This window comes from Eulemur rufifrons, chromosome 17 (genome assembly GCF_041146395.1).
Source record: "Eulemur rufifrons isolate Redbay chromosome 17, OSU_ERuf_1, whole genome shotgun sequence".
Taxonomy (NCBI): Eukaryota; Metazoa; Chordata; class Mammalia; order Primates; family Lemuridae; genus Eulemur; species Eulemur rufifrons.
Window position 1 is genome coordinate 29,326,342 of NC_090999.1, and position 25,775 is coordinate 29,352,116.

Sequence of the window (25,775 nt, forward strand, 5' to 3'; positions counted from 1 at the left end):
TTTTTAGTTTATGGGTTAATTCTCTTCTTTTATAATTAATTCTGATCTACTTAGAGTTTAGTGTAAAGTAGATTAGGGTAGATATTTTTTACCCAAATACCTAATATTGTCTTATTCTTTTTCTTCCATTTTGTGATGGCACATTTATCATGCATTAAATTTTATCATATTAGGCTATCAGGGTAAGATAGTATTTTGAAATTATCTTCTTAGTCTTTCTCTTGACTTATTATTTTGACGATTTGCTCATTTGAAACTTTTATTTACTGTCCTGCTTCTCTTTTGGCTCTGGTTTTTTCCCTTCTGTTTTCAATTTTTATTTCTGCACTTTCCAGAATTTTTAAAAAATTGATCCACATGTGAGTGCTTAAAGGCAGCTGCACTATTATATTCATCATTGTATTCCCTGTAGCCCTTATCAAAATTTTTTAATTTTAAAATTAAAACACTTGGGAGATAAGGAGGAACACAGAGGAGAAAATAAATTAGTTCCACCACTCAAATATACCCTGGTTTTGTTAAATGTTATAGAATTGACTATAAACTATATAGTATATGTGATATACTATATCATATTTTATGTACGTATATATAAATGAGAAACACTCCTGTGTGTATATATATGTATATATTTAAGCATACTATTTTGTCATGTGCTTTTTACTTAAAATAATTCCATGCCTTTAAATATTCCTCTGTAACTTAAGTAACATTTTTAACTTAATTGTTATAGTAATCCCTTCCAGTGTGTACACTAAGTAAATTACTCTATGTGAAGAAAACATGCTTTTGTTTTAAAAGTGATTGAATTTCAGAGCAGTAATATGGACAGAACACCCAAATTATCCCTGCTAAGATGCAAATGTGTGTGTGTATTTTTTAAAGTTGTGTCAGCCACTGCACAATTGTTTTGTGGAGGTTGAATGAATAAAGTCAGAGGAAACAAATAGGTTGTATGTTTGATGTTTTCTATAAAACCTAAATGGTTTTGGCTACTTGATGTCTTGTAGAGTTGTAGCATACAGTCTAGTGCTGATCCCTTAACTATAAATATCTCAGAAGAAGGAAGGAATCTAGAATTTCTAGGGAAGGAGAACTTTAGAGCCAAATCAAGTTTGTGAGATCATTGGCCACAAAGATGGTGCCAGAAGTCAAAGAGGGTAGACCTGGATCCCAAAGGGTCCAGGCTTATCAACCTAAGACTGGAGGGTACAGATAAGGTGGGAAGACAAGCTGTAACACACAAGAGGCTGGTTAGCAGAGAAGGGAGGCTCTGGGACAGAGAGTGGTAGTGGTGATGACAATAACCACCGGCAAAGTACAGTTTAGCATTTTGGATTTGCCCCTTTATGTGGATGCAGCCATACGATCCATCATAACTTGAAATCACTGAAGAGCTGATTTTGGGAAGAGTCCTCAGATGTATGTGATTTGCTTCCTCAAATCTCATGGTTGAGTAAAGTTAAGTATTCAAGGTGCCTTTGTTAGACTCCAGTGGGGAAGGTAGATGAAAGGAATACTGCCAGAGAATTTTGAGGAGTGGTGAATCTACTAGGACTTCAGGACGTTGTCTTTGGGGAAAATATCTCTTGATTCCTGCTCCTTCCTGGAGATTCAGAAGAAAGAACCAGAGATCATCTAACAAATCACATGGCAGTGAGGCCAGGGTGGCTAGAGTAGAAGGTCCTATGGGGCAGTAATGAGAGGGCACGTTAGAGAGAGCGCTTCAACCCAAGGAGGAAGGCCTTCAGGGTTTGGGCTGGTGCCTTAGGGTTTGGGCTTTATTTTGGAAGTATGAAGGTTGAGGCAAAATGAATGAGATACTACACAAATGCCCCGCTTGTATCTTTACAACTTTTTTTTCACATGTGCTACAAATAAATGTTCCTTTTTGAATCATATGTATTCCAGTCAAGTGGATTAAAAACATGTGAGTATAATGTGAATTTTATTTCTTATCATTTCCATTTATAAAATTGGTGCATTTTTACTAAAATTCTGTAAATAGAATTGAAAGCTTTCAAAAGAAGAGGTAAAAATAAGCTATTAACGCTCTGCTTTCATACTACTAATCCTACAAGTTTATTTCCTTTTTCTTTCGGTTTCGGTACTTGCATTGTTTTATGAAATGTGAACATAATAATATGCTGACAGCTTGAGCCCCTGTTGAACATGCTTACTGATATATGTTGGCTTGAAAAATCCTAATGTTTGGGGCTCTATCTTCCACATAAGAATTAGTGGACTTCTTAAAACACATTGTGAATTTAAAATGTGAAGTATCACATGAAGAGGATGCGCACAGTGAGAACAGGGACCTTTGTTGTTTCTCTACCACTGTATTCCCAGCATCAGGTATAGATAGGGTTTAACTCGCCACAGGCACAAAATAAATAGTCGCTGAGTGGAAATAAAAGTGTGTGAGGGATTCAAAATACACTTTTTGGAGCTGTGGTATCCCACTGTTTTGATTTCTTGGCACTTTTCATTTCTCTCCTCAAATTCATCCTGTGTTAAATTAAGGAAGGATAATATAATGTGTTGGAAAATCTGGTGACATTTGTAAAAATGATTGGAAATATTCTATTTTGTAATTCATAATTTAGTATTGAATATACTCTCAACATTTGTGAACTTTATGAGTTGTTCGATTTGGGTGCACATAGTTTCCATAATGGCTTCTTATTATGTACTTTTTAAACAACAAGTAAACTGTTTATCCCTTTGTAAATGGTACTGGATATAGATCAGCTGGGGAGAGCAGTGCTGAGAGTCTTGTGCTGAGCGGGTGGCAGTGCTTGGTCACTGGCCACATAGCTCCCTCCTTCACTCTGGCTTGGTAGCTCATATTTCTTTCTTTTTTTTCCCTCCCCTCCCCTCCCCTCTCTTCTCCTCCCCTACCCTTTTTCTTTCCTTTTCTTTCTTCCTTTCCTTTTTTTTCATTTTAAGATATGGGGTCTCTCTCACTCTGTTGCCCAGGCTAGAGAGCAGTGGCACGATCATAGCTCACTCCTCAAACTCCTGGCCTTAAGCAGTCCTGCCTCAGCCTCCCAGAGTGCTGGGATTACAGGCATGAGCCATTGTGCCTGGCCCCCGTATTTTTTTCAGGGGAAAATGACTAATCTTACCTGTGTTACGGTCTTCAGGGATCTCGTGGAAAGAGTTAAAATTTCAGATGTTAAATTCCTGAATGTCTAGAGACTACTGTAATAATTAGAAGAATGTAAGACCCTAGCAAATTATAATTTGTGGTTTTTTTTTTTATTTTATTAGGTAAAAAAGCTCCAGTTTTATTTAGTAAAGAAATGATTGAGTCAATGAAGGAAGGTTCAGTTGTTGTGGATTTAGCTGCTGAGGCTGGCGGAAACTTTGAAACCACTAAGCCAGGAGAACTATATATTCATAAGGTATAACAAAAAGCATTTTGTGTCTGTGAATCAATGCTCTTATCTTTAGTGATTTATGAGGAGGTGTTTATTCTTTTAAATATTTGCAGAAATTGAAGCCTGAAATCTTTTAAAATCAAAAATAGGCCCATTTAAATATCCTTTTGAAATAATGGCTTCATATTTGTGAGTATAGGTATATACTTATTTACAATTTCAAAATTTGACATTGACTATGAATGAGAATTGTCCTAGAAAGAATGTGCATAGGGTAATAGACCTTTTTGACTATAATTTCGTTCATTTAGGGAATTACTCACATAGGCTACACAGACCTTCCCAGCCGAATGGCCACTCAGGCCAGCACCCTGTATTCCAACAACATCACCAAACTCCTGAAGGCCATCAGCCCAGACAAAGATAATTTTTATTTTGAAGTGAAAGATGACTTTGACTTTGGTACGATGGGTCACGTCATTAGAGGAACTGTAGTCATGAAGGTAAGTAAAGAAATCTGTTCCTTCCTGTTTTTAATGTAAATTTGTTTTAGGATTTCTGTTTATGGAAGAATCCTCTTTTGGAATTGAGATATATTTTAATAAAATATAGGTATGCCAGGTTTATGCCAGTAAAAATTGTTTAAATATGAAGAACGATTCAAAGAAAAATATTTCAAAGACTTAAGTACATGATTCACTGAAAATATACATTGCTTTTGAGAAAACAGAAACAAGCAGAAATTGAATATAGTAAAAATTAAGCACTCTCCCCGCCTATCTACTTTCAAAGGTTTGATTAGCATTTTTGCATACATGTCTTATACACATACAAATTATATATCTATGTATGTGTAACACAAACATATATTTATATACATGTGTTACATATTTATATAGAATGTTACAAATTATATGAATTTATATAAAATTATATTTAAGAGAACAGGTTTTGTTTAGATAGTAAGCTATATTCTATAAGTGGTTTTGAAATGCTGGATTGACTTTTTAAAAAAATGCTATTTTCTAATCTCTGTTAGGATGGCGAAGTGATTTTCCCAGCTCCCACACCGAAAAATATTCCTCAAGGTGCCCCAGTAAAACAGAAAACAGTGGCTGAGCTGGAAGCTGAAAAAGCAGCTACCATTACACCCTTCAGGAGGACAATGACAACGGCTTCTGCGTATACAGCAGGTGAGGATCCCAGTAATTAGCGTTTAGTCCCGATTGTTTGAATTTTGCAAGCAATGTATTAATTGTCAAAATTAGTAAGTGAAATGCTGTTGTCCTTTGGATTCATTAGTAAATGGTCCTGATAGACCTGATTTTTCACCAACGTGTTACTTGTCCCACCTGTGTGAAGGGAGACACGGCACTGATCAACTCGAGAGATGCAGGCACTGTGTGCTAAATACTGGAATGAAGGCATGTGAAAGAATATGCAGGCTATTAACACTTTTCCTTTTATAGAAAACATCTTAAATATAGTCAGTATTTTTATCCACGTCAAATATATGGAGTAATGATGTATGTCAGATTGTGCTGGTATTAAGTGCAAATAAAATATAGGGGTTTTTTTGTGCTTTGTAAAACTCCACTTGTGATTATCTGCACACTTGGGTAAGACTAGGGACCCAAATGTTTGTTTTGAAGAATAAACACTATGATGCAAGGTATAGCCCTTGAACATTTGATTGACATTCTAAGTTACTCACCTAGTAAAAAAAATTCACTTTTAAAATTTTGATCTTTCTTTACAATATAACACAAATCTTTGTTTTTAAATTTGTCTTTATGGAAACACTAAATAATTATAGTGAAATGATAATATTCATTCTGGCTATGTATTGTTAGAGCCTGAAATATGGATATTTGATTTTACATTGGTTTTTCTCTCACAGAATGAATTTAAAGTATTAGGTAGACTTAGAGCCAAAAGAAAAACAAAACAATAACAAACTATAAAGAATTAAGGACCAGCACCAGGCACATAGAATTTTTGTAGCCTCAGCATTCTCCAAATTCCCATGTGAGTCCAGATGTTTTAAAGCCAAACATGTAACTCTCCTTGAATAAAGAGCAAGTCTCAGCAAAATGACCGAAAATGCCTCTGGTTGTGAAGAGATGGAGTGGTGTCCCTACTTGCACTCATTTGTTTAAAAAAAAAAAAAACTAGATTATTGTATTGTACATGGAGTGTATTATGAATAAGATTATAAATTTCTATTTTCTCTTAGAAATTTGTAAGAAAATAGAGCAAGGCATATATGATGATTTATTTTTCTAGGTTCCTCTTATATTTGTTGAGTCAAGGTATATTGCTTTTTAATAGATGTGACAATGGCATCGTCCAGTGAATAAAATGATGGATGGCCTTATATTTTTCTTTACCTTGAACTTCCTCCTTATTATTAAAAAAATGTATTTTTCCTCTATATATATGTTAGGAATCTATCTGTTTTCTCTCTCTTCCTCTGTTATACAGACTATAGAAATAGATATTATTAAATATAGAAAAGACATTAGTTTATTAAATAGTTGATGAGAAAGCCTTCAGATGTGTGATATGATTTTTATCTTAGATTGCCCAACACAAAGCACTGTGGATTATGATAATTTAGTGTTTCTTGACTAATATGGTCATAATAATAGCTAACATTTAGTAAGTCCTAGTTTTATGCTAAATACCTCACATACCCTAGCTCATTTATTCCTTACAAGAATTTAGTGAGGTGGGTTACTAATATATTTTTTTCCAGATGAAGACAGAGAGGGTTAATAATTTTATGGATGAGGAGACTGAAACACAGAGAGGTTAAGTAACTTGCCTAAGATCACACAGCTAGCAAGTAGCAGAAGCAGGATTTGAACCAGGCAGTCTGACTTAAGAAAACGTATTCTTAAGCCCCATCCTATACAGCTTTTCTGACCTTTAACTGGAAGGCAAAATAGTATTTTTTCTAACTCTCCATCCAGATGGTTAATGGGCTATGCATTGGAACCTTGGAAATATGGTATGAGGGTAGGAAAATATAATTAAACCTACAGTCTTACTGAATGATTTTAAGTAAAATTAATGTCAATTCCTAGATATGCCAGTTGTGCCACTGCCAAAGTAACAGTTCATAATAAGGAAAAAAGGTACCGTACTGAGCAATGTTAACATCCAGCTCCACGGTCACCCACTGTCATTCTGTTTTTGCTGACCACTAGGTAACCCTTTCTTCTGTGGCAGAACAGCCGTCCACATGTTTACTATTAAGGAAGGCAGTAATTAAAGATGTATGTTCAGACCTGACTGTATTCTGCACATTCTTAATTTAATTTGTATTTTTTCCCCTTTTCTTTGTACAATCCTGTTTGCTGACTTGGTGTTGAGGCTGGAGCTGACTGCCCTAGCCAGCAGTCCAGTCCAGATTCAGGAGCAATTGCAAAACTGTGTCCCGGGTGGGTGGACACCATATGTTTTGGGGAGGTGCTGTAGTGAATGAAATTCTTCCTACTCTTTTAAAACTTCTCTTCCTCAGCCAAATCTGAGAGTGACATAAAATTGGCCTCATAAAAGTTTGTCTTTTAAAGGTTGTGTCTTGCCCAATTAGAAAATGCTTTGGGAGATCCTCTATAGGCCTATAATTCTGGAATAAAAATTCTTGTGTAAACATGTGGCATTGTCAATGAAAGTTAAAACAGGGAAGAGGATAAGCTACACAGAGGAAAATGTGCAAATTGTTATTAAGGTGACTCATATATATTACTAGATCTTTACAATTTATTTGGGGGGGTGTTCAGGAAGTTGGGTTTTGTCCACAATATTTCTCCCCATATTCCTCCCTGTCACTTCTCAGTCCTCAAATGTCTAAAACATGTGTTTATTATCAGCAAGGGAGTGGAAAAGCATTGACTATTCCTATATTTGTGTGTGAGAGTGTGTGTGCTTTAAATCTTACTGAGATAACTAGATGTCAACTCACATTCTTCACCCTCTTTCTCTAGGTCTCACGGCAATGCTGGGTTTGGGCATGGTGTCCCCCAATCTAGCCTTTTCTCAGATGGTGACTACTTTCGGCTTGGCTGGCATTGTGGGCTACCACACTGTCTGGGGAGTGACCCCTGCCCTCCACTCACCACTGATGTCTGTGACTAATGCAATCTCAGGTTTGTTCCTCTCTTGTTTTTCCTTATCCCAACTTTTCACAGGCTTATTCAGCTCCAAGAGTGCTATCAGTGAGGTTTATGAAGTTTGTGTTTTCAAGTTGCCTCACTTGGATCTGAGGCGGTTATTGTGGTGACTCGGGGGCTTCCAGAGGGTGTGAGATGTGGGGCTGTGATGTAGGAGGCCGTGGGAGCGTGTCAGCCCTTTGGGCTTACCCCCATTTCAAGCAGTGCAGAGCCACTACTATTTCTTTCAGTTATGATTTCCTTTAAGGAAAGGATTGTACTGATAACATTTGAAAACCAGTGTTTCACAGAATCATAGCTGCAACATCCTTCAGGGACTCTTCTTAGATTCAACTCAACACCCTTGTAAGGCGAGAGTAGGCCCCATGTGGCACCAGGTTTACTATGAAGTGTAGGGACAGGAGATGCAGCTTGCCAGTGGGGCAGCATCAGGTGTGAGTCTTCTCAGCAGTCCACACGGATGCCTGGGAGCTGTTTTCTTTGGGCCCCTGTGATGGTTCAGATATGAGGGAATGAGTCCCACGTTGCACAAGGGTGGGAGCTGCCCAGGCCTGGAAGCCTCAGAGCCCTTAGTCATCTCTTACAACATTGCCTTGGGCCTGGCTTCCAGGATCTCTGCAGGGAACATGTCCAGTTCCAAGAGGTACTGTAGCCAGAAAAGCCCAAAACTGGGTATTCCCATCAGGCATTTATAGTTCATGAATAGTTCCTTCTAGTTTAGATGCAAGTTATCCACCAAGGGTCACTTTTTACCATAAGCAGATGTTGTCTGTGACATTGTTGATTTATATCTATTAGAGGGACACAGCTAGAAAGTTAAAGCAGGTGAGATTCTTATGCAGGAGAAAAGGTTTTGTCAACCCTTTGCCCACAGTAGTACTTCAAGTGAGAATGATGTGAATGTGAAGGTGTATTGTCAACAGTCTTCATCAGGAAAATTGTGTATATCATTTTGATGAAGGTAAAAGAAAGCTGCCTTGTTTTTTAACTGAGAACTTTCCTCTTTATGCATCTATGTATGTGAGGTCCTTCAGCTATGACATTTGATTTGGCAGTGTCACTACAATCACCGTGTTGATGCTTTCTTTCTAGGGTTGACTGCAGTTGGTGGGTTGGCACTGATGGGAGGACATTTGTATCCTTCCACAACTTCTCAGGGCCTTGCTGCTCTTGCTACATTCATATCCTCAGTCAACATTGCAGGTAAGATGATGGTAAAAGGACCCAGAGTGCTATTTTTAATGGAGACATAAGCAAATATAAATCGGTATACAACAGACATTCTGATTTTAAGCATCTAATTGTGCCTTTAAAAAAATGTTTCACTTAGACCATAAACGCTCTCTGTGAAAGAAAATTAGTTATTTTGCCCATCTGTGATTTTTAGAAACTTTCTTGATAAAAGAACAACCTCTTATGCCCTAAAACAAACAAAATGATGTCTTGCTGCAAGTTAACTGGAAAGTTATTGAATGCATAGTTTTGAATTAAGTTGACTTGCAGCTATCACCATAACATCTGTAAATGAGTGTAGTTTTAGATAAAATTTTAGTCTTTTGCCTTATCTCAGCCAGCGTTTGTTGTTGAAAACTGAAAGCCTAGCACATCATTCATGTTATGAGACCCATTTGATGCCATTTTATAGCTAAAAATTCTTTAATATGTCTAAGAAACCTGGTGCCTATTGATGCAGTGTTTTTTTCCCTTTTACCATGTATTACAGTGTTTAACAAATAAATAACCTATTAGGAAAAAATACTGACCTTTGATCTTTTGCATTCCCAAGCTTTATAAATGGCTATTTACTTTTAGTCATGCAGAAATAGTTGGTTTTGCATTCTGATAGCAAGTTTTCTTCCTGAATATATTCAATGTTTTGTTTCCCACTCCAGTGGAATTGGCTTGAATAATAGAATGACTTTAAATTTTGAGGTTCTAAAATGTTACTTAAAATTGTGTTTATCCCTAGGTAATAAAGAGGTGCTTAAAATAGAAAAATTGTAGCACTTTAAAAAAATCATGTGGCTCAATGAAATACCTGTTTATGTTTTTTATTCCCTTTGCTTTGATAAGGTGGCTTTCTGGTGACTCAGAGAATGCTGGACATGTTCAAGCGCCCCACTGATCCCCCAGAATACAACTACCTGTATCTGCTCCCTGCTGGCACCTTTGTTGGTGGATATTTAGCTACCCTCTACAGTGGTTACAACATCGAACAAGTAAGAGGCTCTTTTGAAAGACTGTATTTTTACTACGGTATCTTCTTCCTTGCTAGATTTAACATTATTAGTTATCAAAATTCAAACTGTCAAGCGAATACAACTCCTTTATTAAGCACATACAATAATAACCCTGGAAACACTTGGTCAAACAAAGCATTCCTGTCTCCTAAGGATCAGGACCCTGGATTCTAGAGACAGATTTGCCTGCTAACTGAGCTTACATATAGGTTTACCTGTTCATTTCTAAATTTTCCCACGTGTAAAAAGAGTTGAGAAAGTTATTAGTATCTTTTTGATGTACCTGGCTAGGTTATTGTATAGATACAATGAAATAATTAGTAAAAAGTTTGAAACATTTTTATTATTAAGTACTATTAGTTTTTTCCTCACTTCCTTTATAAATTTAGCATATCATCTCGTTACCAAGAGATGTTATTCCAATTCATCCAAAAAAAAGATAGTTGAAAAGTTATGTATGGAAAAACAGAAATAATCAAGTTGAACTTTAAAAGTTCCTACTTGAAATATAGTAGAGCCTCAGCTTTGCTCTGAACTCTGTATTTTCCATTTCTTTTCAATGACTGTCTCTTTGGTTTCTTGTGTGTTCCCAAGTGCAGTATTTGTTGAATGAACAAAATCTTTTTTGAGAAGAGTTGGAGCAGTGAGTCAGAGAGACACAAGTCTGAATTCTAGATTTGCCATTTATTGATCATTTGACCTTAGAGAGAAATTATAGAGAAATTATAGAGAAATTATACAACCTCTTTAAGCTTCCATTTTCTCTTTTGTAAAATTAGGATAATGATTTTTTTCCTCTTGTGGTTGTCATGAGGCTAAGTTATAACATAAGTATATGACACAGTCCCTGGCACTTACGTCAGGGCTTGGCTCTTTTACAGCATTTGGTCAGGTTTAGTGTTCTCAGATCCAATAATAAGTCCATTTAAATTTAGGTACTTATATATACATATATATGTGTGTGTGTGTGTGTGCATGATATCAAATCCAGAAGAAACCAATTTACATGAATGGTATAATTGCAAATACAATGTAAAGTATTTAATATGTTAACATTTCTGATAGGTAGGAAAATATATTGAAATATTAAAATAAGAGTTCAGATTTGTCCCTCTAATGTCTGAATTTAAAATTGTCCTTAGAGAATCATGCTTCCGAGAGAGAGAGAGAGAGAGAGAGAGAGAGAAGGAGAGAGAGATCCTCTCTAAGCCAATAGACTGAAGGTTAATAATCTCTCTCTCTCCCCTTTCCTTTGAAAAGATCATGTACCTAGGCTCAGGTTTGTGCTGTGTTGGTGCCCTGGCTGGCCTTTCCACTCAGGGAACAGCTCGTCTTGGCAACGCACTGGGCATGATTGGGGTTGCTGGAGGCCTGGCAGCCACCCTTGGAGCCCTAAAACCTGGCCCAGAATTGTTAGCTCAGATGTCTGGAGCGATGGCTTTGGGTGGCACCATTGGTAAGCAATTTGTGTGAACTCTACTTTCTGAATGTATATTTTTGTCTGAAGTCCATTTGATAAGAGAATTAAATTGCCTTAATGAAAATTCCTTCAATATTATTCTGGTGAAATTTATTGCAGTTGGTATAATTCTTATTCAAATACAAACATTTTAAAACATGAAGTAAGTGCATCAGCTGAGGCAATAGAATGGGCTAAAAAACACCCTGTACTCAATTCTTATTTTCCTTTACTGTGTCCAGTTAGCTGATAATAGAATGGGGGAATGGAATACTTATGTACTAGATATAGGCTTGTCTTTTGTTCTGCTGGGTATAAATAACAGCAGAAGATTCTGCTTCATAGACCTGTTAAAAACTTGAAAAAACATGTGCCAGCTGAAAAACCAGTTTTAATCTTATTCAGTAGCATACAGGGGCTGATTGTTAAATTTTCAGGAATTTTGGGAGCTGGTGGTTAAATATAGCCATTATTAAACATTAAATTATATAAACTTTAATTTTATTAGAAAAAAAGATAATAATACTAAAACCTCATAATTTTCTATTTAATTTGCTAGATTTTATTATCTGTGCCCTTGAAGCTATTTATTTCTATGGTATGTGTATAGTAGAAATACCGTGTCATGGTGGGCCACTGTACATCTCTTTCCAATTTCATATTCAATGACGTCATGTTGGTAGGTTGAAATTGGACTTGGTAGCAGTATTTACAGCATAGAAATAAAGGCTACAGTGGGTAAATTCACACCTAACAGGTACAATGCATATTACCTGGGTGATGAGCACACTTATAACTTTGACTCAAATTGTACAAAAGTGATTCATGTAACCAAAATATTTGTACCCCCATAATATTCTGGAAAAAAAAGAAATACTACAAATCTGGGTTGGATTTATTGTTCTGTTCATTGTCCAGACCTAAGAAAGTAATGGAGAAAATGTTAATAATGCAGCTTGTGCTTAAAATGTGTTTTGACTATAGCCATTATATTGTGAATAGTGCAAAAAACTGAGAAAATTTTCTTCCGGTATTTGAAAACTATTGTCAGATTCAACGAAGAAGTCACTTACATATTTCACAAATAAAGCTCTCACATACATCTTGTTTTTTTACTATCATCTTACTTGTTAAAGTAAACAAAAATATCAACCAGTGTTCATATCAGAAGTGTACTCATTCATCTGTTGCAAATACTAGGTTGGTACAGATATGAGAGTTTAGCAAAAATCAGAAACATTCTATGAAAGTCAATTTATCTACATAGAACTTATAGGGTATTGTGTATTTTATTAATATTATTTGAAAATTGTGTGCTGCATACCTTTATATCAGTAAAAACTCATGTGTTTATATCTACACATGCTTTTTTTCTCAAGAACTGGTGGTTAAATATTTACTGGCACAACATTAGCTTTAGGCCTACTTTTATACTTCCCCAGGAAAGCTTCGAGTCCTTTCTTAATAATCCATAGAGAGGCACTTGAAGGAAACTGCTTGTGTTGTAGGTTCATGGCGGGAAAACCTTTAGACATGATCTTAGCAAATATTCTGAGCCACATTCCTTCTATATCACCTACTTGTAGCCATGAAACTCCTTCAGAGTCTCCTCTAATTTGGGCATTTACCCAGATTTTTGTATTTCTTTACCTTTGGACATGGCTTCCACCCACCTTCCTGAAAAACTAGGCCTTCTTCATATTCCAGGTGTTTCTTGTGTGCTCAGGAGCAAGCATTGACTATGGAAAAGAGGGCTTGGGTTATAGAGGGGAGAATTTTTTTTTTATTTCAGCATATTACGGGGATACAAATGTTTAGGTTACATATATTGCCTTTGCCCCACCTGAGTCAGAGCTTCAAGTGTGTCCATCCCCCAGATGGTATGCACCGCACCCATTAGGTTAGAGGGGAGAGTTTAAGGGGATTTAACTGAAGCTCTAAGTAATCCAAAGTGTTGGCTAAGAGAGTGTTGGGAGTTTGTGAGGGGAAGAGGAATGCATTGATGCTGTGTGTTTGGGTCTGTTGGACTTCAGCCATGATTAGGTGTGTGGAGAAAAACAGCTAGTAAGAAAGGATATACAGGTTGATCATCCCTAATCCTAAAATCAAATTGCTCCAAAATCCAAAACTTTTTAAGTGCTGACGTGATGCCACAAGTGGACAATTCCACACATAAGTACTTAACACAAACTTTGTTTCATGCACAAAGTCATTAAAAACATTGTGTAAAATTACCTTCAGGCTATGTGTATAAGGTATATGTGAATCATAAATGAATTTTGTATTCAAACTTGGGAACTGTCTCCAAGATATCTCATTATGTATACTTCTGTTCCAAACATTTCAGATAAGTGATACTTAACCTGTATATAGCCAGTGTCCTTACCTTCTGTTTAGCCCTGTAGATAATATTTAGCCCATACTTGGAACTAGATAATATTTTTTGATGGGTGATTTTTGTTGTGGTTAATTCTTAAAGGTCTGTCAAGTTTTAATTTCTCTTTGACTTTCATTTCCCAACAGGATTGACAATTGCCAAGCGCATTCAGATTTCTGATTTACCTCAATTAGTTGCTGCTTTCCACAGTTTAGTGGGTTTGGCAGCTGTACTCACTTGCATAGCTGAGTACATTATAGAATATCCACATTTTGCTATGGATGCAGCAGCAAATCTCACCAAGATTGTGGCCTATCTTGGCACCTACATTGGTGGCGTCACCTTTAGTGGGTCTCTTATTGCCTATGGAAAACTGCAGGGTAAGTGATTTAATGTAATATAGAGGTAAACATCTATTATTTAGGGTATTTAGAGATCCATTTCAATTTCAGAAAATACCTTAACAGTAGAAATTGTTAGGTAAAGAGTATTTGTATAGCACTCAGAAATAGGTAAAAGGTTTTTTCCCCCTATGAAGATGGTTCCCCTTCTTGATCCTTGCAAGTCTCATAAAGTTTTGAAGCTATTTCTTCTGCAGACAGGAATGGAGGAAATTAGTGCACAGAAATTTGCATGGAGGGACTAGCTGACGTTTGATAATATAAATGAACAAAACAGCATCTTCATAATTCTTGGCTAGAGAAGTCTGTATAGAGTTCACAGAAACAAACTTTATGCATTTTCCAGAATAGAGTGAAGCTTATCAAATAAATGTGTGTGATTCGTAGGCAGTACTTATTTCAAAAACAAATATGCATTTTAGGGCTTTAGCTAGCATGGCTACTGTTGCTGCTGCTAAAGTCAGTCATGAAAATGGAAGCCCACAGAGGCTGCTTTCAGCGTTTTTACAAAAAGGAAGTCTCTAAAGAAAGTAGTTTGTGGTTTAGAAACATAGTCTTGCCTCTCAGTAATAAAAAGTCATTAAAATTAAGTGGGAAACTTCCATGAAACTTAAAAATCATGAAAGAATGTCCAGCCTCAAACATTCTTATCTTATGCTTTGTCTTTAGGAATAACTAACAAGCAGGGGTTCTTCTCCCTTGAGCTCAGTTGACAGAATCAGAAATGCTAATGTGCAAGGACTCGTATCGAAGTTTTAAATAGACAAAAACTACACTTAACAATTTCTGTGTTGGTCATACAGAAGAAATCACTTTTTAAGATTCTATGACAAAAAGTAAAGAAATTTTTATGTGATCACAGTAGGGAAAAGAACAGTTAAGTTGAACCATACTTTTCCTGTCCCCATTAATGTTTGTTACTTGTAACAACTCTAATTTGCCTGTATGTTTCTAATTTGCCTGTATCTGGTGATATTTTAAATACCATGTTATTACATTTTGGTAGTTTGGAATTAAAGGCCATATACTTGCACGTGTGTGAGGCAATGTCTTACTACACGTTCTCAATTCTGAATACCATGTGTTTGCTTCTAGGTATCCTGAAATCTGCCCCTCTCCTCCTACCTGGAAGGCACGTACTCAATGCCGGCTTGCTGGCTGCTAGTGTGGGAGGAATGATCCCGTTCATGATGGACCCAAGCTTTACCACCGGCATTACCTGTCTGGGCTCTGTGTCAGCTCTCTCTGCTGTCATGGTAAGAAGTCAGAGATTGAAAAAGCACATACTTAGTGAGGAACTGGGAGTATTTTGTTCAGTTACAGTCTAATAATATTTCTATCTCTTCAAGACCCATGGTGGAATAAAAATGTTTTAAAATTATGTTATACGGCCATCTTTTTAGAATCTGGAAGATATAGAAAAGTGTAAGAAGAAAATCATTGTTTCTCTCAATTGTTTATTTCAAAGTTGTCACATGTGGCACCTTTATTGCTCTGAGTCTCTTCACTGGAGCAACGTGTTGGTGAATAGGAGTGTAAAAAACCAAAAGGTTTCAATTCCATTCATTAGGTGCCTACTGTGTGACAGGCCCTACAAAGTAGTGCTTTGGGGTTTACACAATACCTGTAGGATAGTTTCCGCCCATTAGTTGCTTTCATGTTCATTGGAACATATGACACCAAATCAAATAATTATATAAAGCAAAATGTAATTAAATCCTATGTGCTCAGTGAGGGAATTCAGTGAAGCCTTTCATGATAGGTTTGGTCTTCTTCCTCTTTAATTTTTGCATTTAGTACATTGATACATATAGTAGTTTTTAGTTGTCTACATGTTATAGTTCAACATTTTATTATTATATGATGCTGTTACATGCAACTGGTTGTTATTCACTGATATTCATGTTCTTTAGTGTATACTTTGTAGACAAGGTTTATATGTTAAGTTTTTAAGAAATTATCCACAATGCCCAGCACAAAGTTAGACTCATAGTAACTGCTTATCAAACACTTACTGTCTCCTAGATTCAGAAGCACTGAATTTATAGTATAAAAATGATACGCACAAAATTTGGAACACTGAAGTTCTTAAGAAAAGCAGCTTAAAATTCTATCCTTTTTTTTTTTTTCTGAGACAGAGTCTCACTCTGGGTAGAGTGCAGTGGCATCATCATTGCTCACTGCAACCGCAAACTCTTGGGCTCAAGCGATCCTCCTGGTTCAGCCTCCCAAGTAGCTGGGACTACAGGCGCATGCCACCATGCCTGGCTAATTTTTTTCTATTTTTTGTAGAGACGGGGTCTTGCTCTTGCTCAGGCTGGTCTCAAACTTCCAACCTGAAATGATCCTCCCACCTCGGCCTCCCAGAGTGCGAGGATGACAGGCGTGAGCCACTGTGCCCGGCCTAAAATTCTATATCTTTATATGAATATTGATGATCCAATTTGATTCTGCCTTATATAGCACTGATTTTTGTCTTATTTTAAACAAAAGAAAAATAGTTTTGATATTTTTAACCTAATAAAGCAGAAAATGTTAAAGTCGCAAAATCAAACCTATAGTATAGAAATGTAACACAGAATTATTGTTTTTGAAAAGCAGTACATATGGTATTTAAAAGGTACTTATTGATTCTATGAGAACATTTGAATAAGATGAAAGTATTTTTAGTACTTATTTTTATTGCTTTTGGTTTAAGTAAGTAGTATATGAATACATTCACATTGTAACAAACGAACAAAAAAAAAATGTAGGAGTATGTGGAATAAAGAGCAAAAATCTTTCTCCCCACCATCCTTTTTCCTTTCCTGTGTTTTGGTAATTTGGGATTACATCATGGACAATGTTAATGTGATACATTATAGACACTTTGGATTCTGTTGTATTCCTTCAGAGAGTTTTGATTATTATTTTTTATTTGTTTTTGTAGGCAGCTATCTTGGCTGGACTCAAATTTCACATTCTGACTCCTTTATGGTGGGCAGGGACAGCTGAAATCTATTGTTATTTTATTCTTATTAGTATTACTTGGAGTCTGCCCCACATATACATAGTCATCCAGAGATTTGGATTTTATACATAGAATTTATACGTAGAATTTGGGGTTCCCCTTCTTTAGCCTGTTCCTTTGCAGGCTTTTCCTTCTCACGTTCTAGCTGCCTTGGTCACCTCAAACCTCCGTCTTTAGGGTCTTCAAACAAGTAAGACTGTAGGCTTATATTTTAGTTTTAGCTGCTTCAGTTGGTACTCATAGGGGTCTGCCCTCAGCCTAACACCATAAAAACTTGGAAATTCACTTTATGCCATTGTATTTTTCCAAGTGTAGACCCCTCTCCAGTTTCTGCCTACTGAAAATAGAGAAATCACTGAATCACTGAAAAGTAATTTCTTTCTTTAGGGAATTTTTTTTGGGGGGCTGGGGTATGACTCAGTGTTTATAGTTATATATGTGAAAGAGTTGGTCAGATAGGAGGCAGTCATTACCAGAAGTAGAACTTACATGTAAATATATTAATTGAAAAACTAGGCCGGGCGCGGTGGCTCACGCCTGTAATCCTAGCACTCTGGGAGGCCGAGGTGGGCGGATCGTTTGAGCTCAGGAGTTCGAGACCAGCCTGAGCAAGAGCGAGACCCCACCTCTACTAAAAATAGAAAGAAATTATATGGACAGCTAAAAAAATATATATAGAAAAAATTAGCCGGGCATGGTGGCGCATGCCTGTAGTCCCAGCTACTCGGGAGGCTGAGACAGGAGGATCGCTTGAGCTCAGGAGTTTGAGGTTGCTGTGAGCTAGGCTGACGCCACGGCACTCACTCTAGCCTGGGCAACAGAGTGAGACTCTGTCTCAAAAAAAAAAAAAAAAAAACTAGAATAATTAAGAACCAAGATGTTAAATGTCAGAGATTTTATTTTTATGTTATTGAGTTCTGCTTTGGTTTTTGTCCCAGGGCGTGACTTTGACGGCTGCTATTGGGGGTGCCGACATGCCTGTGGTCATCACTGTGCTGAACAGCTACTCGGGCTGGGCCCTGTGTGCCGAGGGCTTCCTGCTCAACAACAACCTGCTGACCATTGTGGGCGCGCTCATCGGCTCCTCTGGTGCAATCCTGTCGTACATCATGTGTGTGGTAAGAAACACAAATGTGAAAGAAAAGTAAATGATGTTCTGAAAATATGGATGTGCTTGTCATTTCTTGTATTAGGCAAAAAAATGAGTATGTTAACTTTAATTCTCTTCAGCAGAAATAGCAGGGTGTTTTCTTTGAATAAATTTCCAGGACTGTGTTCATGGTACCCAACTATAGAGAATTAGGAAAGTTAAATAGGAAGATAAAAATCTTCTAACGCCTATCTCCATCTGGAGATAATCACGTAAGATTTTAGTTTATTTTCTTCTATTCTTTTTCTTTGTGTATTGCCTGTGTATTTACTTGTCTGATCATGTTGTATATCATTTTACATTTAATTTTTTAAACTTATATACTATATTCTTGGCTTTTTTTATCATTAAAACGCCTTTAAGAAATTATTTTAGGAGACTTTATACTAATCCATCATATGGATATACAAAATTTATTTAATATTTCCCTAATGCTATACATTTGATGTTGCTTGATTTTTATTTCTCTTTATACATAAATACATCTTTGACATTTCTGATTTTTGCCTTAGGTAGATTCCTAGAAGTAAAAGTGAAAGGGTGTGCTTATTTTTACAGACTCTTTATACTTATTTCCATGTTTCCAGAAAGGTTGTTTGAATTTACACTCCCACTAGTCATATGTGAGGGTACCTAATTAGAAGTTTCGTGGTCAACATGATGTTTTAAAAAAACAGAATAAAGTAGTAACACAAATACTTCCTAGCTTCCTTTTTATTTCTAATTCCCTTCTTGATGCCAAGAAGATATCTTGCAAATAATTAAAAGTTTGCCTAGAAAATTTTTCTAATCATAGATCTTATTCTCTAAATAATAGTTTTGAATGACAAAGTACAAGCATGAAACTATAATAAGTGAACTCAGAATTTGACTTTATGAAATAAAAATAATCCTATTTACCTTATGAAATAATTGAAAATATCATTGTAATTTGGAATGCTGTTATAATAAAAAATATTTTTGTTTCTTTGGCCATATTTTAAAACAAAGGATTTGACAGCCCAAATTCAAAATAAGCTAAAAGATTTTAAAATGAAATCACTTGAGTTGTTCAGGGATTTGGAAAAGTGGAGGTTTATATATCCTGTTTGAAAAGTTTCAGCCTTTGGGGTTTTTAAATATAAATGTTGGTGAAGAAGAAAAATTTATTCAGTTGTACTAGAAATACAGTTTTCTCTAAAAATGAACTTTTAACCCTTAGTCTTTGCCTCATTTGATAAATTTTAATGGCCAGCAGGGGGCAGCAGATTTTCATTATTACTTGTGGTTTGTCAGAAACTATTTTTAATATTAAATGGGAAGATTTTAATTTTAACAAAGCCAGTGGCATACCGATATGGGTAAGGGAGGGAGGAAGATTTATATCTAGGAAATATCATCATGGGTACTTTTTGCCTTTATCTTTTTTTCCTTAAATGGTATTCTTTAGGTTCTTAAATTTGTTAACAGTATTTCCCAAATTTCTGACTGTCTGTGTCTTTTATTTTTCTACTTTTTCTTCTTCATCTAGTATCTTTTATTATTATTAGTTATAGCAACCACAGCAACTCTTTCGGTATCAGTTCTGTAACTGTTATAATAACTAGAATAAGGTAGTAAAAGGCACCTGTTGAAAGCGCTCTCTTCTATGTGTACTTCTGTAATTACATCATCTTTCTCTTCTTTTGCTATTCTTTCATATTTCTTGATATGTTTTCTCTAGTTCTTTTTTTTTTCTGTTTTTACTGCCTCAAGCATGTCATTTAATATGAGCATACTGCAGATATATTTTATTCCTATACCATATTTACAGCTAATAAGTTATTCTTATTGCTGTCTGAAGCCATAAATATCATATTGGGTCAGATTAGTACTCTGTAATAACAAGTTTGTATTAATTTGGATTCAAGGACAGTTGAAGTCTTAATTAAAAAAAATTAACAAAAGATGTTTAATGTAGGAAATTTGGAAGAAACAGAAAAAGATAAATATCAAATAAGAAAATCATCTAAACTTCCATTACCACTTAGCTGTTAACATTCTAGTCTTTTTTTATATGTGTATATTTAAATACATTGTATTTAATGTATTAATTGTCTAACTTTAAATTTAATTTTCTGTTTAATTTTCTAACTAATAATAGTTAACATCTACTTGTTATTATAGCACATTGATATACCATAATCTATCCAAGTACATATTACTGTTTTTAACTTTTTTTTGGCTGCAGTATTCCATCTTGTGCATCTTTATTTCCTTAGGTCAAATTTTTATAGTGCAATTACATGGTCAAAGGGAGTAAGATCTTTTGTTGGCTTTTGATATTAATAAATTGATCTCTGTAAGGGATTTCCTAGTCAAAGCTCTTGCTAGTGAGCTGTAATGTACTTGTTTTACTGTGTACTCTCTACTGCTAGATGTTGTTACAAAGCAAATGAGCAACTAACAATAAAACAAGCTTGCCATACTTTTGGATTTTGAAGACAGAATTTTTTTTCTAAATACTCTTGATTTCTGACTTTTTACACTTACCTTTATTGATTTTTACCTTATGCTGCTTTATTATAAGAAATTGTTTATGCCTGTTCTTAGCAGCTGAAGGTAGATCAGAATAATAAAACTGAAATAGCTACTCAATATTGGACTTTAGTATAATACTGCAGGCATCATGCTGGGTGCTTTACAAATATTAGCTTATTTAATCCCCACACTGATTCTGAAGGTAGGAAGTATTCTTGTTTTATAAAAGTATCTTAAGGCACCATTTATTATTCACCTTTGTGTTTATGAGGCCTGGCCTAGCACCTGGCATATTCAAACAAATACAATGTTTGTTGAATGAACAATAGATGAATATCTTATTTTTTAGCTCATTTTATATTTTGGAAATCTCTCCAGATAGGTTATGGTAGCAGATATACTAGAGTTAATATGGTACCAGTATGCTGACCTTCTTTATGATTTATTGAAAGAAACATGTGAATCCAAACCAGAACAGAGCAGTTTTATTATGTATGAGGGAATGTAATGTACCCCAAATGGCTAACCCTAAAATTGAATTTTTGTTCTGACAATTCTTTTGGGTATCCTCTGAGCCTGATGCTATGGTAACATAACACTCAATATTATAAAAACTGAAAAATGTCGGCAGTGTCCAAACAACTAGTTCAAATCAATGATTTGCTTTATATCCAGATATCACATAGACACGAACCTCTTTATGATTTTACAGTCTCCCTACTTGTGATAGTATCCAGATTGCCAGGGATGTAGAGATCTTGCAAAAATAGAACCGCATTTTCAGACCAAATTTTCTGATTTTTGGTCTTTGTTGCTTGTTTACAAATGAAAATAGAACAAAATGAAGTAGATCAAAAGTCAAACCAAAAACAATTTTTTTTTACTTTGTAATTAATTAGTACCTACAAAACATTGGAATGAGAGATGCTAGTGAATAGTATGTATGTTATTATTGCTTTGGCTTTGTCTATTTTATGACCTTTCCTTTGTTTTCGAATTTATTTCTTACAGTGTGCTTGGAATTATGAGAATTAAGCTTCTCTTTAATGTAGAATAATACAATTTTAATTATAGGGCTTAATGGCTAAAAAGGAACAGTCTTGGACAGTGTTGTAAATTCTTTGTCTTGGAAGCTGGGAACTTTCTTCAATCTCTGGATCTGTGATTAGTCTCATTAATCACTTAAGCAGGCCAAAAAAAAAGAGAGAGAAAGAAAGAAACAAAACAAAACAAAACAATAAACCCTAAACATTTGTTGAAAATATGATGTTGCAATGGTAAATTTAGAGATGAAAAATAATTTCGTTTTTAAGAGGCCACATGGAGTTAACTTAATGGTGATATAATTGTGGATACATGTTTAACAAGTTGACTTTGATTGTTCAACTACTGTGTGGTTCCTTTTTTTCTCTCTAAGATGCCATCAGAAGTGGGCACACATTAATTCAGTGTCCTCAGAAATTCTTTCTTTCTCCTCCATTCAGTTTTATAGGAGCAAATAATGGTTCCTATTATGCCAAGTTAGAATAAAGTGGTTCTGTCCCTCGCCATCTGTCCTCTGCATCATGTCCTCTGTGATCTGTCCTTCTGCAGGACTATATCAGACAGGAGATAGGGCCTCTTTGTTCATTTGACTTTTTTTTAAAAAAGTTATATGTGAAAGAAATATCTTTATGTCTAAAATAGTCCTTTGAATCAATTTTTAAGGGCAGGCTGCCGAAATAGCTCAGTTGGGAGAGCTTAGGCTGAAGGGCAAAAATTTGGTAGAATCTATATTTTGATAGCTGAGTTGTGGAATTCTGTAATTCAAAACTAGAAAAGATTATCAATGTCAACAAAAGTTGAATGTTGGGGAAGTCTCAGATATGGCTATTTGGGTTTTCATTAAACCTTGGATTTAAATATGGGAAGATGTGTTAAGAATTTAAAACTTCATGTCAATTAAATTAATTTAATTGTTCTCAGACCCTCTGATCCATTAATAATATACATAAAGATATTTCAGGCTTTATTTTGAATGTAATTATAGACGACCTTACCAGAACTTTGGGTTCTGTAAAATGTGGATGTTGTGTTTGATAAATGAGTTTAGGTCAAAGGAACAATTGAAGTTCTGGCAACATTTTGATCTATCATCTTTAAAATTTGTATTCTTTATAGGCTGCCTTTGTCAAAGTATGGCTTTTTGCTCATTTTCTATGTTCCTTTTCCTCCTTGCCATAGCCCGTGTCTCACTTCAGCAGTAACGCAAATGTCTCCACTGAGCTGGTATTAGGCTGGGCCATAATTCATTGTATGGGTGGTCGTGTTTTTCCTGATGTGGTACTTATCATTGAAGATCTCTAGTGCTTTTAAATAATTATTGTCTTTTTTTTTTTAAGTAATAGATTCACACTTATGTAGCTTTTAAGTGATATAATGGATACATATAATATATTTATCACAGCTCTTAAAATAGGGTTTAATGAATTTTTAGAATTTTTCCTGAAGTGATAAATTCAGTTCTGATCATGTAGAATGACTTTTAATCATGTGCAGTCAGTGATTTGAATTCTTAAAATGTGTTTGATTACTCGGAACATCTAGCTTCTTTCCTTTTCTTTTACCACCATACCTCCAGAGGTCTACAAATGAACTGTTTTTCAAAATCAGATCAGTTATTGCCACATAATTCAGTTGTGGCCTTTGTGTGCCACGTTCTTGGATGATTATAAATGAGATGCAATGAGAAGCGCCATTCTTTTATTTATTTATTTATTTTTTGAGATTGATTTTCTAGTTAAAAGGGTGGGTATAAATTTTAAGGAGTGTATAACCTCATTCATCTACCTGTTTGGAAGTGAAATATTTTAGGATCTTAATGATGAGCTCAGTTACTTCTATTACAACTTAGGTATAAGGCTTCAGGGAGCTGTAATTGATTTGGAAAATAAGATGGTATCAGCCACCACATTTCTTATTTTCTTGATGACAGAGGGCAGCAGAGTTCTAAATGAAGTGGATCCTTCTGATTTTGATTCTTCCCAGGTGCCCCTTCGCAGCTTGTTTCTGGTAGCAGAATTCACCCAAGAGAGATCTGTAGGGTTGCCTTGTAAAATGTCTTATTTTCTGTCATTCTCTTTAGTCTTTTTTTTACTATGGTGAAATCCACATAAACACGGAGGCAAAAGTTGCTCAATCAGCGTTCAGACAATAATAAGTAGACCTGAATTTTTCATTAATTTCCTAATTTTACTGATAATTTTCCATTAACTTCTTTGTTTTTATTTACTTTTTTACTGAAAATATATCAATGTGCAATTGATTTGATAGGGAAAAAATAATGTGGTTCTTAGATGTCTTCTGTCATTTAAATTTTTGAAATATTATTAAGAAGACAGCTCAAATTTATCTGGTTAAAATGTTTTAAATGATCAACTAAACAACTTTTTACACAAAATTTATACCATTCTGAAAAGTTATGTGGATTAAACTCTCACAGCTGATTAATTTTGCTCTTTAGGCAATGAATCGCTCCCTGGCTAATGTGATTCTTGGAGGCTATGGTACCACTTCAACAGCTGGTGGAAAACCCATGGAAATTTCTGGCACACATACAGAAATCAACCTTGACAATGCAATTGACATGATTCGAGAAGCTAATAACATTATTATTACTCCAGGTAAAACAAACAAACAAAAACTAAAAAGCAAACAACCCATGATTTTTGTTTTACTTACATTAAAACAATTTTTTGTAATAGGAAAAAAATAGAATTGGAACTTCTTTATTTTTGAAAACATAATGAAACATAGTAGCAACTTTATGAATTCAAGGTGAAAAATACTGAGAATTCTCAGTTTTACTATTTTGGGGATCACATGGAGATTCTATAAATTGATGTATGGGTTCTAGCTGTGACTTTCTATGATTCAATACATATGTTCAATTCATTTTTGAGTCTTTGTAATTTTTTTCTTGTTGGTAATTTTTGGGCCTATTGTCAAGAGTACATGAAAGTGTTTAGCTCACTCATTAGACTTGCTCAGTAAATGTTAGTCTTGTTTCAAAAATAAATATTTAGATATCAAGAATCATGTGGTTTTCAGTAAGATAAGGCAGCATGGCCTAGTAGAAAGAGCTTGGTCTGGGAGTCACACCACCTGACTTCTGTTTTTAAAAGCTACGCCTCAACCGATATGACATTGACTGAGTTATTAAATTTCTCCAGGCCTCAATTTCCCAATTTTCTGAGGTTTGGCCGGTTCTTCACTCTTATCACAGCATGCTGTGGTATTATAAGTAATACGTTGATTTCAGATTAAGATTTTAACTCTACCATGCTATCATATAAGCTTTCTGTAAAGAAAAGCTACTGATTTGACATGTGGGTCGTTTATTGGTTGGTTATGTATTGAGATAAAAATAACAAACATTAGCCGAACTAAATGTTAAGGTATAAGCCTTCTCCACTTAGGGCAATGTCGCTTTTTAGGGGCATTGGAAACACGTGCATGTGGATTTGGGTTTGTGGTTGTCACACAGGTGGGGCTGCTGCTGTCAGTTAGTAGAAGCGGATAAACTAAATATGCTGTGATGCGTGGGACGCTCCTGCATAATGAATGCTGCCGGCCAAAGTGACGTTGGTCTCACGGTTGAGAAACACTGCTGGAGTGTGAGGCTGTGAAGATGTAGAGGACACCATCTTTTTCCTGTAGACAATTTCCATCTAGTGATGAAGTGAGATGGGTAGATCAGGAGTGCAAGCTGGCTAATGGTAAGGGCTAAACCGAACTGTGTAGGCAATTCTTCTATCATGAGGAACCTAAGAAGGTTTGTAAAGTTTGTAGGGAAGTGAGGATTTCTTTTGAGGCTTAGAGGATGGATGATGTTGGGATGGGGGAAGGCAGAGGGAATAGCTTGAGCAGAGACTTGGCATTTAGAAGGATGGGCGTAGAAAAGTAGGGACAGATGTGAGATTCCTTGTACAGGTAGAATGGACAAAATGGAGGGATAAAGGAGAATGAAGATGACTGAAGTTCTTGGTTATACCCGCAACAACATCAGAAATATCGAGAGCTTTTTTTCTTGGGCATTG

General features: G+C 35.5%; 1 protein-coding gene across 6 annotated transcripts in view; it reads left to right on the forward strand.

Annotated features, from left to right (window-relative positions):
- Positions 1-25,775, forward strand: part of NNT (nicotinamide nucleotide transhydrogenase) — a 107,598-nt gene that overhangs the window by 57,681 nt on the left and 24,142 nt on the right. For all 6 annotated transcript variants that reach the window (XM_069492681.1, XM_069492676.1, XM_069492680.1 and 3 more), the window contains exons 8-18: positions 3,274-3,407; positions 3,695-3,886; positions 4,423-4,576; positions 7,376-7,537; positions 8,654-8,764; positions 9,635-9,780; positions 11,062-11,257; positions 13,784-14,017; positions 15,134-15,294; positions 17,987-18,166; positions 24,200-24,359. In XM_069492681.1, coding sequence (XP_069348782.1) covers positions 3,274-3,407; positions 3,695-3,886; positions 4,423-4,576; positions 7,376-7,537; positions 8,654-8,764; positions 9,635-9,780; positions 11,062-11,257; positions 13,784-14,017; positions 15,134-15,294; positions 17,987-18,166; positions 24,200-24,359 — 1,830 coding nt within the window. The remainder of the gene's footprint in view (positions 1-3,273; positions 3,408-3,694; positions 3,887-4,422; positions 4,577-7,375; positions 7,538-8,653; positions 8,765-9,634; positions 9,781-11,061; positions 11,258-13,783; positions 14,018-15,133; positions 15,295-17,986; positions 18,167-24,199; positions 24,360-25,775) is intronic.